The sequence below is a fragment of the Trichechus manatus genome, unplaced genomic scaffold (genome assembly GCF_000243295.1).
Source record: "Trichechus manatus latirostris isolate Lorelei unplaced genomic scaffold, TriManLat1.0 scaffold00038, whole genome shotgun sequence".
NCBI lineage: Eukaryota > Metazoa > Chordata > Mammalia > Sirenia > Trichechidae > Trichechus > Trichechus manatus.
In genome coordinates this window covers 6,138,752-6,156,972 of record NW_004443974.1, presented here as the reverse complement: position 1 = coordinate 6,156,972, position 18,221 = coordinate 6,138,752, and the positions used below count along the sequence as shown (strand labels likewise).

General features: G+C 45.1%; 1 protein-coding gene across 2 annotated transcripts in view; it reads right to left on the bottom strand.

The window, feature by feature from the left end:
• The window catches only part of MORN5 (MORN repeat containing 5), a 36,861-nt gene that overhangs the window by 12,078 nt on the left and 6,562 nt on the right, over positions 1-18,221 (bottom strand). Inside the window, exons 3-4 of one of the 2 annotated variants that reach the window (XM_004375623.1) lie at positions 17,581-17,692; positions 13,348-13,479 (exon numbers count right to left, since the gene is read on the bottom strand). In XM_004375623.1, the coding sequence (XP_004375680.1) occupies positions 13,348-13,479; positions 17,581-17,692 (244 nt within the window). The remainder of the gene's footprint in view (positions 1-13,347; positions 13,480-17,580; positions 17,693-18,221) is intronic. The other variant, XM_012555401.1, reaches the window with a different exon arrangement.

The following is an 18,221-nucleotide window of genomic DNA, read 5'->3' as shown; positions in this document are numbered from 1 at the left end:
TGGCTGAGGAAGAAAGATGAGGCTCCTGCCCTGTGGGCTCTGGCCTTGCATTCGCTTCCATTAAAGGAGACAAAACAAACCATTGCAGGGGCTGGCAGGGGTTTACTCCAGCCACGGAAGGGGAAGTTGTGTCCTCTGGATGCCTCCAGGAGGCTGCTGTAGGGGGTGGGTGGGGCACATATTGTTACCAGAATCTGATGGGCACAGGGTCTGGAAAGGGAATTTCCAGGGAACTGGGGTGGGGAGAGAGGATGGCAATGGGAACTTCCTGGCAAGGCTTTGAACCGGTTCGAAGCCCTGCTGAGAATTTGCCTTTCCACCTCAGATATACTGAATCAGAATCTACATTTTAACAAGATCCCCGGGTGATTCTTATGTATGGAATCTTGTTAAAATGTAGATTCTGACTGAGTATATCTGGGGGGTAGAAATACAAATTTTTAGCAGGGGTTCAAACAGGAATGAACTGGTTCAAAGCCATGGTTCCTGCAGACAGGGAGAGGCAGTAAGCCAGCTCAGGCTATTATTCCACAGCAAGATCTGACAGGGGCCTATGGATGGCTTCCAGGGGGCTAATTCTGTTCTGTGTGGGCAAAATTCTGTGGGTGGGCTCATATTATTTTTCTGGGGAGAGGGACCATGGCTTTGCCCAGATTCTCAAGAGAGGTTCATGACTCAGGGTATCTCATTGGTTCAGAGATGGCCTCTAGTGACAGGAAGACCTGGATTCAAATTCTGGTTCCTCCCTTTACTAGCTGTATGACCGTCAGTAAATTATTTACTCTTTAAGCCTGTTTCCCCATGTACCAAATAAAGATAATGATGTATTCCTCAAAGGACTGAGATGTGGCAAGCTCCTGGCACAGAGGAGGCATGCAATACTCATAACATCCTTTCCTACCCCTTTTGCTCAAAGCAAATGCCCAAGTCTGGCTGGCAGGAATGTGCGATCTGTGCAGGCATTTTATTTGGCAGTTACAAGTGTGATATTATCCCTCCACAAAGCATTCATTATGGCTCTGCTAACAATACCACAGATAAGGAATGGATGCCCCTGCATACCAGCCTCCAGGTGATTACAACATTTGGGTAAATTGCCTTTTGTCTCACTGGAGAGATGATGGCAGGAGGGGGTCTGTGGAGAAGAGTCACCCAGCCATTTTGCAGAAACCCCGAGGGAGGCATTGTGGAGAGGCATCCTGGGTTTGTGGTAGGAGCCTGGGCCTGCAGTCGGGAAACCTGGGTCCAGTCCAGCCCCACCTCTGATAGGCTGTGGTGTCGGGCTTATGATTTGCCCTCACTGGGTCTCTCAGGTTCCTCATCTGTCAGGTGAAAGGCAGTGGCTTCAAGACTACAGGAGTCTATGTTTGTCAGTGGCACTGAAAGACTCTTGATCACTGGCCAATTTTTGAGCAATAAAGTGGGCAGAGAACTATCATGGGAGAAAGAACTACTGCTGCAATCTTACACCCCTTGGCTGTGCACTTTTTATATACCTGGGCTGCTAGGGAAATTCTTGGTTCTTTCTTCAAATGGTAAGCTCCAGCGTCTCATTCAGAGCGAGCTCAAATGTCATCTCTAGCTCTTAAGTCAGCTAGGTCTGGGTACAAATCCCAGCTCTGCCACTTAATATCTGTGTGACTTTGGGCAAGGCATTTTACCTTCACTGAGTCCCAGTTCCATCATCTGTAAAGTGGGCATAATAATGATAACTATTTTGTGGGGTTACTGTGAGGATTAGATGAAATAATATATGTAAAGTGGTTAGACTAGTGCTTGGAATGTAGTAAGTAAATGCTAGTTATTATTATTATTATCCTGCTTTTTCACCTAAAATAGGGGATGGATACCTTTGCATATCAATAGAGCCTTCTCTTTACTGCCATTTTAAATGGCTGCATTGTATATACCATATGTGATTTAACCAGTCCCCTCCTATTGGACATCTGGAATTTTTCCAGTTTTCAACTGTTTAAACAGTGCCAGAGAAACTTTAGCAGACCAGAGTGATCTTTTATTCCTAGGTGTTCACTAAGCAGCTTAGATGAACCCTTTCCTAAAGGTGGGTGGGGAGCAGAGAAACACCAATGTCTGGATAAACGCCTTGTCCATGCTTCTTTTAGCACATGATCTTGGAGCTGGCACAGTAAAGTGCAAAGAAGAAAACTCAGGAGCAGACAAGCCTGAGTCTGAGTCCCAGTTCCTGCCACTTATTTTCTGGGAAATTTGGGGGGAAATTCTTTAACCTCACTGAGCCTCAGTTTCCTCATTTGTCAGATGGGGATCATATGAGCATCCTCTGGCCCCTCAGTACAGTGTACTGTTTGCCGTCGAGTCAATTCTGACTCACAGCAACCCTATATGACAGAGTAGAACTGCCCCATAGGCTTTCCAAGGCTGTAATCTTTGTGGGAGCAGATAGTCAGGTCTTTTTTCCCATAGAGCCGCTGGTGGGTTCCAACTACTGACCTTCTGGTTAGCAGCCGAGCGCTTAACCATTGCGCCACCTGGGCTCCTGGCACAGTGTCTAGTGCATGGTAAATGTACAATAGATGTTAGCTCTCCCCACCATCGCCACCACCATCATCCTCCTCATCCTCATTCTGGTGAAGCCAGCCTTCACCTCCCAAAGACTTCAAATCACACAAGCCAGGTCACTTTTTGGACCCCAATTCATACCCCTTCTTCCCATTTTCCATCTAACTGAGTGTACATTCAAATCAGGCTTGTGATCTTGATTTTAAATTCTGTCTGGAACCCACAGGTTCAAATACGAAGGGGCCCTCTCTGCAAATAATCACTGGCGTGTGGTATTTTTAAGAAGCCAAAGCCATTGTTTCTGATTGAAGGAAAGTTGGTGCTATTTTGAAGAGCAGCACGATTAAGTGGTGGTGTTATCTCTTTAACCATTGGGAATTATACCCTGTTTGAAAGATTTGTGAGCTCTAGGACATTTGCCAGATGTGCTTGATTCGACATTTCAGACAACAAAGGGGATAATGTTGGCGGGAATCTTGACGGCATTTCTGATGATCAGGATATTCTTTGAGGATGGTACTGAGACCTTTCGGGGAAGAATTTCAGCTTTTACATAAACTAATTTGGGATGCTCACTCTCTGTCTTCCACAAAGCAAATTTAGTTCATTGTTAGTTGTATATGTTAAAATGGTTATGAGGGTTTTTTTCTTTGAATATTAATAATGTGCCTTTCATCTGAGACACTCACATGGGGTATCATTAATTGGTGGTGGGGGAGTGGGGGAGTAAGGATTAGTGGTACAGTTATTTTGCAAATAACTGCTACTAGTAACGTTTAGGCAAGCAACAGCTACATGAAAGAAATGCACGTACAAACTGCTAACATGCCTTTGGCTTATCCTTCCTGAGAGGAGTGAAAGGGACATGTAGGAGGGGAAAGGGATAGAGTTAATCTCCCAGTTTCCCACCATATTAAATGTAATTATCCCAGATATCTTCAAATGCTTCCTTATTGGCTCCCAATGTGTAAAGAACCCTTTTTCAAATAAGGTATCATCTCATTTTGGGACTGTGGTGTTTCTGTCCTAAGACTATAAAACGGACCTTTTCATTCATTTAGGAACATTACTGAGCTCCCACTGGTGCCATGAACTGTGTATGGTGGAAGAATAAATATGCATCAGACATGGCCTTGTCTAGCAGGGAGACAGCTGAGTTAAGAACATGCTAGGACACTGTGCTGGCCAGAAGAATGAAAAAGAACAGGCTTTGGGCATATTGGGGTCCCAGTCTGGCTATCACTAGCTGTGTGACCTTGAACAAATTATTAACCTATCTGAGATTAGGCATACTCATTGAAAATTGTGGCTCATGAATATTACCCACTTGGGGTGGCAGGAAAGAGCAGATGAAATAAGCAGGTAAAGTGCCCAGCACAGGGCCTGGCAAAGAGCCTCCACAATGAGCATTCCTTTCCCAGCTTCGTTTCCCTAAGCTGTGGAAATCCAGGTAAAGCTACACATCATTCTTTGGGGGTTACGGGAGAAGACTTCATGGTCTTCTGTTATGCGCTAAGCCTTGAGAGATGAGGGGACTGTGATAAGTAGAGGAAAGAAGGAAGGGCATTCCTGGCTGGGGGAATGTATGAGGTGAGAACAGACATTAGAAAGTACTGGATGTGTTTATCAATGAATGGCAGCTAATCTGGTTGGGTTGGAACATGGGCTAAAGGGACAGGAGGGTGGAAGGTGGGGCTTCAAAGTTAGGCTGGAGCTCTGAATGCCATCACCAAGAGCCTGCAGGCCTCTAAGTTTCAGTATTTCATTCCCCAAGCAAAACCCCCAAGGAGGCCGAAAGACCTAGCATATCCAATCACATCAGTCTCCCCAGAGACTTCCTTTCTCTTGAGCACCTAGAGAAGTCTTAGCAAATCCCAGGGCCTAACTCACTTGATTCACCTCCAGCCTGAGTCAGTAAGCATCATAATGATAATAGCACAACTACCAGTTACTGAGCATGTGCCTTGTGCCCGTTGCTATTTCCCTAATCACAACTCCTCCAGATAGGTACTACTACAATGCCCATTTTACAGACGAGGAAGCTGAGGTTCTAAGAGGGCGAGTACCCTACCTATGGTCACACAGCTGGTCAGTGGTAGATTCAGGACTAGACGCCAGTCAGGGATGTCAATTCAAGACCCTGGGTGTTTAACCACGGCACCCCATTGTCTCCATGACCTCTCCCAGCAATTAAGCCTCCAGCAGGGTGAGAGGTCCTAACGCAGGCTCTATTTTGTTTTATGTCTGCTGTGTTGACTGGAGTATTGCCTGTATTGAGTTGCTATCATTTAGGGTTTTATGATCCCAACAGAGATAGCAGCAGGGCGTAGTGGAAATACCACTCGACTTGTAGTGAGATGGGATTAGGTTTGAGTTCCAGCTTCCCCATCCCCAGTCTGTGGGACCTGATGCCAGTCATTCATCACTCTGAGACCTAGTTTCCAGATCTCAGGATGAACGCATTCCTAGCTCACTGAATGCATGGGACATTCACGTGAGATGCTGGGCTCACAAGCTCAAAGGACTTAAGGTGAGTACCAGAAATGACTGACACTGCTGGGGGTCAGATAGCAGGGAGTAGGGGAACCTGGGCAGTACATGGCCCACCTAGACTCCCAAACCCGATTTCAAGCACTGGGGCAGCCAAAGATCTTTGCAGACCAAATCTGGCCTAAGAGCCACTGCTTAGAGACCTCTGATGGATGGTAAACTGCTTTGAAAACTCTGAGGTACATAAAAATACAATGGATTGTTTTTATTATTTGAAATATTAACTTGTCTATTATGTGCCAGGTATTGAACTTCCATATAACTTAGTTGAAGACTACAGGAGACTTGAAGGCAGGTGCTCTGCCTGCCTGCTCTTCTTTCACAAACATTTAATAAGATCCAACTTGTGGGACCACTGTGAGGTTCTGGGGACACAGTGATAAATCAAACACAATCACACAGTCCCTGCCCTCAAGAAGCTCCCAGTCTAGTGGGGAAGATAACAATATTCTGTGGTCATGGGCTAAGTGCTGTTAGGGAGGCATGTGGGGCACAGAGGAGGGGCACCTAACCCACACAGAGCAGTGGAGGAGGAAGACAGAGAGAGAGGTGGTCAGGGAAGGCTGCCTGGAACAGTGGTCTTCCAACGGCTGGTCCTGACCCCTAAGAGGGTTGTGAAATCAATTTCATGCACAGCATAGTTCATGGTTCACGATTGACTCAGTAATGATGTAAAATGTTTCTTACTGTGGGCCATGGTCCAAAGGTTTGAGAGCCACAGTCTTGCCTGCCCCGGTCCCCAGAGCCTGGCACATTGTAGGTACCCAAAGAATTTTTGATGAGTGGAAGGATGGGTTTAAATTCTCACAGCAATCCTGTAAGGCAGGTACCACAATTCCCAGTTAAAGGAAACCCAAGTCTAGCAAACCCAGATTTGTCAAGCATGTTTGCAGTTTAGCCATCCTGGGGTTTCTAGTCAGGCCCACAGCAAATTTCTCTGGCGGGACAATGAGCAAACAGGAGAAAGAGAAGGCACCAAGGCAGTTCAGAAATGTGGGAAGGTGAACCAAGGGGACTCTTCTTCTGGTGCCCCAGCCCATGACCTCCCATAAAATGAGTGTCCCCAGCTCTGACCCATGTGCTTTGTAATAGCAGTGGCTGAGGCCACTCTGTTTACTCTGGGATGGCCCCAGTCACCCACTTCAGGCCCGCAAGGCCAGGGGCCCCATGCCTTCAGGATGCCAACAGGAAGCACTGTTTATGGGGGCAGATTGGAATGCAGGGGAGAAAGAGCACTGGAGAAAACAGAAGATGGACAGAAGCCCGAATCAGTCCCTTGTAGGGGGAGGTGAGTCAGGGGTAATGACTAGGTGGCCACAGACAGAGACTCCCTCTTAGTGGTTTTCAGGATGCTCAGAACTTGATCTGTCCTATAATATCATGACCAAAATACCCCTTGGCTACCTTTCTCTTCCATCATAGACTCTTAGGGTTGGAAGGACCCTAGAAATTATCCAGCCCAACTCCCTCATTTTATAGATGAAGAGAAAGGGGTCCAGAGAGGGAAGGCACTGGTCCAGGTCAGCCAGCAGGCAGCCTGTGAGCTGGGGCTAGGACTTGGAACTCAGGTGTTCTAGTCCCACTACCTGGGGGCCATGGTCCTTCAGATGTCCCTCTCCCACCACCTTGCAAGAAGGATCTCTTGTCTAATCTTACTCTCTTTGGCCCCTTCTCCATGTGCAACCAGAGAAATTGTTCTAAAGGACAAATCAGTTACTACTCTACCTGCCTGAAACCTTCCCTTGCTCCCCAATGCCTTCAGGTGAAAAGACACCACGTTCTTCCCCTACTGCCCTCAGCGTGCCCACCTCTTGGGCTTCGTCTATTACTCTTCTTCCCCTCATATACTATTATCTCATGCTCCTGAACTACTTGTAGCATCTGAGACATGCAATGTTCTCCCCTACCTCCAATCCTTAGAACATGTTGTTCCATTTGCCTTTATCACTCTTCCCAAACCTGCTGCATTTGTCTGCTTTTTTTTAGGTTTCAGATTATATCTTGCTTCTTCTAGGGAAGCTTCTCTGACCTGCTGACCCCCAGGGTTAGGTATCTCTACCCGGTTCTCTTGCAGCAACTCTATATTGTGATGTTCCATTTTACTCTCCCTTTCTTCTGCTCCTTGAGAGAAGATTCTGTGACACTGTGACACTGCCTAACATGGAGCCAGACCCATAGCAAGTACTTATTCACAAACACTCATCAGTGTCTTTCCTTCTCCAGACTTCCTAAGAATGGTTTTCTCTTCCTATGATATATTTTTTAATTTATCATTGTCTTAGTTATTTGGTGCTGCTATAACAGAAATGCCACAAGTGGATGGCTTTAACAAACAGAAATTTACTCTCTCATAGAGTAGGCTAGAAGTCTGAATTTAGGGTGCCAGCTCCAGGAGAAGGCTTCCTCTCTCTGTCGGCTCTGAAGGAAGGTCCTTGTCATGGATCTTCCCTTGGTCTAGGAGCTTCTCAACGCAGGGACCCTGTGTCCAAAGGATACACGCTGCTCCTGGCACTACTTTCTTGGTGGTATGAGGTCCCTCTGTCTCTCTGCTGGCTTCTCTCTTTTATATCTCAAAAGATATTGACTCAAGACACAACCTAATCTCGTAGATTGAGTCTCGCCTTATTAACATAAGTGCCTCTAATCCTGCCTCATTAACATCATAGGAGCAGGATTTACAACACAAAGAAAATCATATCAGATGACAAAATGGTGGACAATCACACAATACTGGGAACGATGGCTTAGCCAAGTTGACATATATTTTGGGGGGACACAATTCAGTCCATAACAATCATCAAGAATGACTTCTACCCACAGGATTCTGGGAGCTACAATTTCTGGTTCTTTGGGCATGCCAACCCTTTTCATACGTTTGTGCCTTTGCCCGTGCGGTTCCCTCTGCCTTGAATGCCCTTCCCCAGCATTCCAGTTCATGAAATCCCTACTCATTCTTTAACACCAACCACTTCTATGATCTTTTTCCTGACTGACACCCTCCACCCCAGCCAGGAGATCAGTTCTCCTCCTTGATGCCCCCTCATCCTCCAGGCCTTTCCTCCACCAGAACCCACATTAGAAGATACTGTAATTGTATGTTTATGTGTCTGTCTTCCCTACTAGACCAAGGGAGTCTCCAAGAGACTGGAATGTCATCTCACAGAGGCAGGACTGGAATACAATTCAAATCTAAAAAGCCAAGAATCAATCAGTTGTATTGTACCACAACTGAAGAAAGAATGTACAGGCAGTCCCCAGGTTACAAATGTCCGATTTATGGACAACTTGTACTTGCCCTTTGATGTTATGCAAATTTGTCCACATTTTGAAACAACTGAACTAACCCCTACTCACAACAAATTCTTCATCACAGTCACCTTTACTTGCTGCATGTGCAGCTTTTAAATCATTGAGAAGGCTTTGAGCCTTTTCTTGCACTGAAGGCTAAATAAGAACCATATGCACCTGTTCTGACTTGCCTACGAATTTGACTTAAAGACAGAGTAAGGAGTGGATCTCGTTTGTAACTCAGGGACTGCCTGTACAGGCTGTACTAACACAGAATTCCCCAAAATATGTTCCCTGGAACTCCAGTTTCATAAAATGCTCCCTACTACCCTACCTCCCAACTAATTTTATGGTCAGATAAGTTTGAGAAATGATACGACTACATCTTCCTGGTAGAGATTCACAGTACGCGTTCATGCGTTCATTCCTTCACTTATTTGTTTCATATACACTTACTGAGCACCTACTGTGTGCCTGGGACTGTGCTAGGTGCTAGGGTTACAGCAGTGTGCCTGTTATTAAGCAGAATTTTTCCTTCCTTCCCTGCAACTTTGAACTTTTCTAGTTCAAAAGTCTTAGTACTCAAGAGGAGGAATGGTCTCACCAGGTGATACAACAATAGTTTCATTAAATTGGAAGTTGAAACAGCCACCTGGCCATTTCAGGCTCCTTATGCCACTGAAACAGCCGGCAAAGAAGGGGATACTGTCCTGGCTGGAGTGATTGATCTTGATTGCCAAGGGGAAATTGAATTGCTGCCATAGAGTGGGCGCAACGGATCTCTTTATGGAACCCAGGGGATTCTCTGCGGCACCTTTTAGTACATCCACCGGCAAAAGTAAAATTAAAAAAAAAAAAAAAAAAAGACAGCAACTGAAATGGCAGAACCAGTGTATTAGTTTCCCAGGGCTGCCATAACAAAGTATCACAAACTAGGTGGTTAAAAACAACAGAAAGTTTTTCCTCTCATAGTTCTGGAGGATAGAAGTCTGAAAGCAAGGCCAAGCTTTCTCTGAAGTCTCTACGGGAAGAATCTTTCCTTGCCTTTTCTAGCTTCTGGTGGTTCTAAGCATTCCTTGGCTTGTGGTAGCGTAACTCCAGTCTCTGTCTCTGTCTTCACATGGCTGACTTTCCTCCGTGTTGCTCTGTGTCTCTTCTCTTTTTCTTCTAAGGACATCAGTCATACTGGATTAGGATTCACTCTACTCCAGTATGACCTCATGTTAACTAATTAATCTGCAAAGAACCTACTTCCAAATAAGGTCACATTCGCATGTACTAGAGGTTAGGACTTCAACATATCTTTTTGGGGGACACAATTTAACCCATAACAGCTAATAAAGATTCAGACCTTTCAAGAATAAAGTTTTGGGTCACCCTACCATGTAAGAACCAGTTCACTTGAAGTGCAGGCTATGGGCAAAAGGGGCATGGAATGAATAACGGAAGAAGGAATTTATAAACCTTAACTACGGTCTCATGACCAGTTATAGTAAGAGGACTATAGCAGAGTTTTCTTCCTTGCTTACACGTGTATGTATGTGTATATCATCTATCAATCTATCTATTGATCTATTATCTATATACATTTGTTTGTATTAACCAATTTCTTTTCTCTTTTCCCCTTATTATTTTATAGAAGGTGTAATAGCAATAGTTCATAGGTTACAGAGTATTCTGGTGGGACTTTCAAGGAATAACAGCACTCAAAGATGGATACAATGCTTATTGGGGCTTCACGGCTCTTTTTTGGGAGAGAAGGTGAGAATTTTTTTTTTAATTATTTTTATTTTTTATTGTACTTCAGGTGAAGGCTTACGGAACAAATAGTTTCTCATGAAACAGTAATACACATATTGTTTTATGACATTGGTTAACAACCCCACAACATGTCAACCCTCTAACTTCTCAACCTTTTTTTTTTGGTGAAAATACACATAGCCAAAGATACACCGTTTCAAAAATTTCTACATGCACAGTTCAGTGCCATTGACTACGCTCTTCCAATTGTGCTGTTATTCTCACTTAAGATGAAGACTTACAGAACAAAATAGTTTCTCATTTAACAGTTACTACAAATGTTGCCCTATGACAATGGTTAACAATCTCACAACACATCAACAATATCCTTACTCAACCTTGGGTTCCCTATCACCAGCTTCCTTGTCCCCTTCTGCCTCCTGGCGCTTGTCACTGGACTCCTGTACCTTGTTAGTCTCATTTGGTTTTACGGGGCTGTCCACTCCCAGGCTGAACGGTGAACCTCAGAGATACCTTCACCACTGAGCTAAAAGGGTGTCTGGGGGCCATACTCTCGGGGTTTCTCCAGTCTCCTTTAGGCCAGTAAATCTGGTGTTTTTTTTGTGAGTTAGAATTACGTTCTACATCCTTCTCCAGCTCTGTCCAGAACCCTCTGTTGTGATCCTGGTCAGAGCATTCAGTGGTGGAAGCCAGGCACTATCCAGCCGTACTGCACTCAGTCCGGTGGAGGCCTTGGTAGCTGTGGATAATTAGCCCTTCGGACTAATCTTTTCGTTGTATCCTGTTCTCTTCATTCAAGGTGAGAATATTTTTGTATTAATATGAAGGACAGTTGCACCTTGTTAGATAAAGGTGTAAATTTGTTATTTTTGGTTATATGGAAGTTTAGATATATGGAGAAGAGTGTGTATGGATGCTGAGCAACAAAAGGAGTAGACTGTGCCTAAATTATGCAGCTGCTGATTATCCACCCTTCTGTACTCTGCTTTGATGGTGGCACTGGAACTGTGAACTACATTTCTACTTTGTCAGCTGTCTTCCAGTTAGGTGCTGCAAGGCAGAAGGGTGGAGAGGGGACACACTTGTTTCTGTTTTTCTTGCTGTTCATTGTCATTGTCATCTCAACAGTAGCATTTCACTTCTAATTTCCATTTTGTTTCCACACTGCTAGAAACAGCTTCATTGTTCTCTCTTCAGAGGCTCTCCTGGGCAATGCTCCCTCCTGAGAGGGGGCTGGGTCCCAGTTCTGCAGGGCCCCTCCTCTGAGCTCCTAAGAAACCACACCAGCTGGGCAGTGTCCTCTTCTTGGAGGTCTGGGTTGCAGCAACTTGGGGTCCCTCCATCAATCTTTTAGGTTCTAAGAATCTAATCTCTTCCTTTTGTTCCCAAGTCCTTGAGGTGGTAACTGCTGCCTGCAGTTAATTTCTGTTACCTCAATGCCCTTCCTTTTACTCTTTCAGTTCTCCAACACTCATTTTACCAACTTCCCGACAGTAAATTCCTTCTGTTGAAATACCTAGAGTGGTTTCTGTTTTTCTCACTAGACCCTGACTGACAGAAGCAGAGATAAGTCACACAGTCTCTGTTGACATGGATTTGATAGTCCAGTGAGAGAGACAGATATTAAGCAAATAATTACACAAATGCATATTTGATTCCAGTTGAAATAAACGCCACGAAGGAAAAGTAGAAAGTATATTAGCATATTAAAAGCTCTGAGAAGCCCTTCAGTAAATACACCTGTTCAGCGTTTTTTTAATTCAACAATTCCTTTGCTTATTTGACCAAGAAACTTCATGGTGAGCATATTAACATCTGGCATAATAAGTTAATGGAAAAGGGGAAATCATCAAAGAAATCTGAGCCAGAAGAATTGGAACATGAGCATGTTCCATGTTCCTCCAGTAGCGCCTAGTAGGTTGGCAGCATCTCAGCTCCAGGATTCCAGACATAAGATCAGCTGATCAATTCCCTTTGCTGTTATTCCAGCCCCACAAGGCAACCTTCTGACCATCATTGACTTACCAAGTAAATTTCCCTACAGAAAGAGAATGCTCTCACCAGCCAGCACAGGCATTCCGGTACCTGGCAATTTCTTTCTCATTATAGAGGAGGGTTCCCTAACCTGGGTCTTTAGAGGAACTATCACCCTCTTAAGATTACATGCAAAATGGTGTGTGTGTTTATGTGTGTGTGTGTGTGTGTGTGTGTGTGTGTGTACATGAGTGTGTGTACATGAGTGAGTGTGTGTATATCCACATGCCATGTTTGTGTGCATGTGTGGGCATTTTTCTGGGGACAGGGTTAATAGCTTTTATTATTCCTAGTGGGATTGTGACTTCATAAAGGAGAAAGATTAGGAATAACTGTGTTAAACAAAAATGTTCATGTTCTCATTTGTACATTGGCCTCCTGTGAGTTTGGTCACTTAAATCAGTCCTTCTCAGTCTGATCAGCCTTGGGTTCACTCACCAAACTGAGATTCTAGACCTTCCAAGGTACTTCTCTGGATGAGGGGCCAATCAGCCTTCTTGGACTGCATGGTGTCTCTCACCTGTAGGTCTTTGCATATCCTGTTTCCTCTGTCTGGGAAATTCCCCTAGCCTTGTGGCCATTTTCCAGTTATTCTTCTGGTCTCAGCTTGGATGTCATTTCCTCCTTGAAGCCTTCTTTGACTTTCCAATTCTGGATTAGGTACCCCTTCTTTGTGCTCCTATAGCACCACTCTCACTTTTCTGGGAACCCCACTTTTACCCCCTACCTGAGCCATGTTTTTTTCCCTTTCATGGTACTTATTCCTGATGTAACCAACCATTTATAGTATTTCTCTGCTACCTATCAGAATATAAGCTCCCTGAGGAAGGGGGTTTGTGTTTACCTTTTCCCTGCTTTATCCCCAGCACCAAGCACAGTGGGTGCTCATTAAATAGTTGTTGAAAGGATGCATGAAAAATATTTTCTTTCTTTCTTTGTGCTACACTTATGTGCCATCACAATTAGACCACTAATATCCTTTATCTCACTGTGACTATGTGCAGACTTAGTACATACTTGCCAGCCATGAGTAGTCCAGGTAGCAGAGCATTCAGATAATCACTTTTTGTCTGGTACCAGCAAAAGCTTCTTTCTCACCAAAGGTCCACATGTGTGCACAAACCTCTGTGTGGATGAAGATAAAATATGTGCTGCAGAATGTTGGAATAAACATACCTGCACTTCTCAGGTAGCGATTCCTGTAGTCCTTGATTATCCTCGTGACCGGGTCATAGAACCCATCTCCACAATCATAACAGCCTTCAGGGATTTTTCTAGGTGGGTCCATGTTGGTGAGTTGAGAGATACCTTGAAAGGACATAATTGACATTTACCACCTGGGCCAAATCCAAACCTGATCCCCCCATAAAGTCCACTTTTGGCTAGTTGCTCATGTGAATCTTTGGTTCCACTGTTGGAATAAACACTCCCTATTCATGATACGAGGAGCCCTAGTAGTGCAGTGGTTAAAGCACTCAGTTGCTAACCAAAAGGCTGGCAGTTCAAACCCATCAGCCACTCCGAGGGAGAAAGATGTGACAGTCTGCTTCCGTAAAGATTTACAGCCTTGGAAACCCTATGGGGGCAATTCTACCCTGTCCTATAGTGTTGCTATGAGTCAGAATTGACTTGATGGCAGTGGGTTTGGCTTTGGGTTCAGGATACAGAGTGACAGCAGCAGGAACAATGCCCCAAAGGAATGTTTTGAAAATGGCCCTGTGAGCAGGGTCTTGGGAACTAGATCCCCCTCCTTCTTCCCTTAACCCCATCCTCCATTTCCAGTGACACTATGACAAAGGGTGCAGGTTCTGCAGTCAGAGAGACCCTGAGGTTGAATCAGTTGTTCAGATGGGTAGGAGGGGCAGATCTAAGACAGAGATGGCATTCAAAATGGGCAATGGCCAGAGGCATGAACTATTATGCCTCAGTCAGGAAATCTTGTAGAGCAGGGTGCATATGAGAACAGTAGGAAAGAAATGGGATGGGTGGGCAAGGACCTGGTAATAGAGAGCCTTGAATGTCACCAAAATTATAATAGCAGCTGCCATTTATTGAGTGTTTATTATGTTCCAAGCATTGTGCTAAGTGCTTGACTCCTACTATTTTATTTAATCATCACTGCAACCCTGTGGACCCATTTTACAGGTAAGAAAACTGAGGCTCAGAGAGATGAAGTCACTTGCCCAAAGTCATCTAGTTAGGAAGCAGCAGATCCAGAATTCAAGCCTAGCAGCCTATGCTGTTGACATCAGAGGAGGAGGAAGCCCAGGGATAGGCCCCAGGACCACAGACATTTAAATCCCCAGGAGAGAAAGAGGAGTCAGGACATCTTTCAGGTTATGCCACCATTTGTTGTGTATCTTGGAATTGCTGTGGCTTGAGTAAGGGGTGGAAGTTTGGAATAAATAACTTCTAAGGTTCCTTCTAATTTGGAGTTCCTGTAATTTCCTGTTGCAATGAACTGAGGGCTGGATGCCCACTGAGCACAGCACCATGTTCATAGCTCAGTGTCCTGTACACAGTAAGTGCTCTTATGTTGGTTAATAATGATTGCTGGGCACCTATTCTGTGCCAAGTGCTTTAGAGACATTCTCTCACTGAAGCCTCACGCCAATGCCCATCTAACAGAGGCTCAGAGAGCTGAAGGGGCCCTCTTAACCATCACCTTGCCTTGCAGGCAGGAGAAGGGAGCTGTGTTTACCGTGCTTGCCTCGTGGGGCTGTGGGGAGGTTGAGGAGGAGGTTGTTGGAGAGGTCTGCAAAGTGCTGAGTGACTTGGGAAGGAAATGGCTACTTAAGCTAAAGTTGCTCTCCTGGGAGCCACTGTAGAAGGGGAAGGGCCAGGCTGGTGCAGGGAGCATCACTGCACTGCCTTCGAGACTGGCAGAGGCCCAGCTTCGGCAAAGCCAGCCACCATGTGAGAACTGAGGGCCTGAAGCCGAGGGCTCTTTGCCTGCAGCCTCATCACAACTAACCCAGGAGGAGTGAATTACCAAGTTCTCAAATTGAGTCTGGATAAGGAGCAATTAAAAGACTTCCCTCTCATCTCTGGGACGCCGGGCCTGCCCCGGGTCTGACACAGAGTAGGTACTCAGGAAATGTTTGTAATGTCATTGCCTTCACTCTCCTAAACTCACTCTCTACCACCCCTCCCCCATGATGTCAATATTCTTTTATCCCTGTTTGACAATAGCTTTTTATTAAGTATCTACCGTGTGCCAGGCAATGTGCTAGGCACTAGGGATGCAGTGGTGAATAAGACAGGCACAGTCCTTGCCCTCATGGAGCTCACAGTCTGCTGGGGAAGGCAGATACTAAACACCCATGATCAGGGCACAGAAGGAGAATATGGGTGCTCTGTAATATGCCATAGGGGGTCCCAGAAAAAAGGACCTGAAGGATAGGAAAGAGTTATTTGGGTGAAGTGAGAGGGTTCGAGAATTCTGGGCAGAGGGAATGGCAGAAGAGAGCCTGGTTTCTTAAGGAACAGAGAGAAAGCAAGCATGGCCAGAGAGGAGAGAGATCAGAGAAGGCAGGCAGCAGGGGATGAGGCTGGGACACCAGCAGGAGCCAGAGAATGTAAGGCATTTGAGAAGTTGGAAGCTTATCTTTAGGGCAGTAAAGAGGCACTGAAGGGTTGCAGGAAAGGAGGAATAGTCAGATTCTCAGTTTTAAAAGATAAAAGTGACTGCAGAATGGAGAAAGGACCAGAGGAGGTCAAGGGTGGACCTCAGATCAGGTAATGCAGCGGGGAGATGATGGAGGTCTGGAAAAGGGAGGACAGTGGCAGAGAGGAGGAAGAGGACACTACCCAGCACACAGCTCAATAAATATTTGCTGAATGAGCAAATGTATGAATATATTTAAGAGGCAGAATCCATAGGACCAGGCGATTGATTGCATATGCTGGATAGGGGTAAGGAGGATTAGGTTCAAGTGGATGAGTGACATTTACTGGGGTTGTGATCACTAGGTAGTTGGAAGTCATTGCAGGCAAGTTGAGGGATAACCAAATACAGGTGCTGGGGAGTTGGACACAGGAATCTGAGGCTCAGGGATTTGGATTTCAATTTGGAAGCTGGTGGTAATTGAAAGCTTGGAAGTGAACCAGCTTGTTTGGGGAGAAGGTATAGAATGATAACAGAAGAGGGCCTAAGACAGAGAGCCTGGGGAACCCCAACATTAATAATTGAGGCAGGGTGGTGGGGGAAGGAGCTGGCAAAGGAGAAAAATGGGAGAGTGGAATGTCAGGAAAGCAAAGGGAGAGAAGAATGCTCACCTGGTCACAAAGGCAGAAAGGGGAGGAGCCAGGGTTTGAACTCAGGTCTGCCTGACTCCAGTGCCTTGGTGTTTTGGGGACCTTTCTGCCTGAATGGAGGTTGACTTGCCTAGGCTCATCCAGCTACTGAGAGGAAATGCTAGACTCAAACCTAGGTTTACCAACTCCATGCTTTGCCAACTACAACAAATTATCTCTCATAACTCAAGTGGGGATTTTTTTTTTTTTTTTTTTTACAGTTGCACTTTAAACTACCTTCCCACAAAGCCATTTAAGTTAAATGAAATATATTTACAGTTTATAAAGTCATTTTCTCATCTGTCATTTTGGATATGTTGTCTCTGCTGTGTCAAGAACTGTGCTTTTCTTGAGGTTCAGCTGACATTGCACAAGTCTCAGAATATAGGTGAGTCTCTTTGGAGGCCACTCAGCATCCACACCCCAGGCCCAAATGTAACCCTTCAAAGTGGAACACGGGTTTATGTAGGTAGTGTGATACAGGAGGCCTCAGAGAGGAAGACTGGGACTACAGTGTGAGTTCTGCCACTGGGAAACACTTTTGGGCTCTATGACCTCAGGTTTCTCCCCTATGACATGGGCCCAAGAAGGCAGGGTCGTCTGGAGATTTGATGAGATGGGGTTTACAGAAACCCTCACCCAGCACCTGATATGCAGAGCACATGCTCTGTCAGTGCTGCTCCTTCACCCTCTCCTCTTTCTTTGTAATATTTACACAAATTTTAGTGTTATAGATGGAACTACAAATAATAATAGCTGACATGTACTGTGTGCTTCCGCGTGCTTACCAGTGTGTAAGACACTGTTCTAAACACTACATGAAATTATCCTATTTACAACTATCTTGTGAGGTAGGTGATGCTATTTCGCCATTTTGTAGGTGAAGAAACTGAGGCACAGGAAGGTGAAGTCCCTTGCCCACGGATCCAGCTAGTGGAGAGGAGCTGAGATCTGAGTCCTGGCTTTTCTGGCTCTAGAACCTGGCTGTGTCCTGCTGCACCTACTCCTCTTCTTCCTTGGGTTACTTTCAATAGGCTATGGCTCACTGACTTAAAACTGTCTTTAGTTTCGCTCTTAGTCTGGGTGTGAAGGAAAAGGAAGATGCCTGGGTACCTGCAGGCTTCAAGCCATTGCAAATCTCCGTGTAGAACCTCCGATCATAGCTGTCACAGTAATGCCAGTTCTTAGGCTCATACTGCAGCCCGTCTGAGAAGGTGTAGGTGCCCTGGAAGACATGGGGCACACACATGCATCTGAGGAAGCCAAAGCCTTTTTGTCAAGAAGGAAGGATGTCACAGGACATCAAGGGAAAAGGTGGCTTTCTCAGTGCTGCAGAAGAGTGATAACTATCATTATTATTATGGCTGTGATGATTAGAAGGAATGAATATAAAGTGCCAAGCTCTGTGCCTGACACTCGAAATAGTGCAACTCACTGTGTGATCTCGGGTAGATGACTTACCCTCTCTGGGCTGTTACTTCATCACTTGTAAGATAAGGATAATAATGGTATATATGAAATAGGGTTGATTGAGAAGTCAGTAACATAGTGCATATAAAGCATTTAGCACAGTGCCTGGCACATAGTAAGCACCCAATAAATGTTGAGTTGCTACTATTCTTTTGTTAATTATCACAGATAAAAGGTCAGAGCCACTGGGGACCATGGTCTCAGGGAACATCTAGCTCAATTGGCATGACACTACTTATAAAGATAATGCGCTACATTCTACCTTGGTGAGTAGTGTCTGGGGT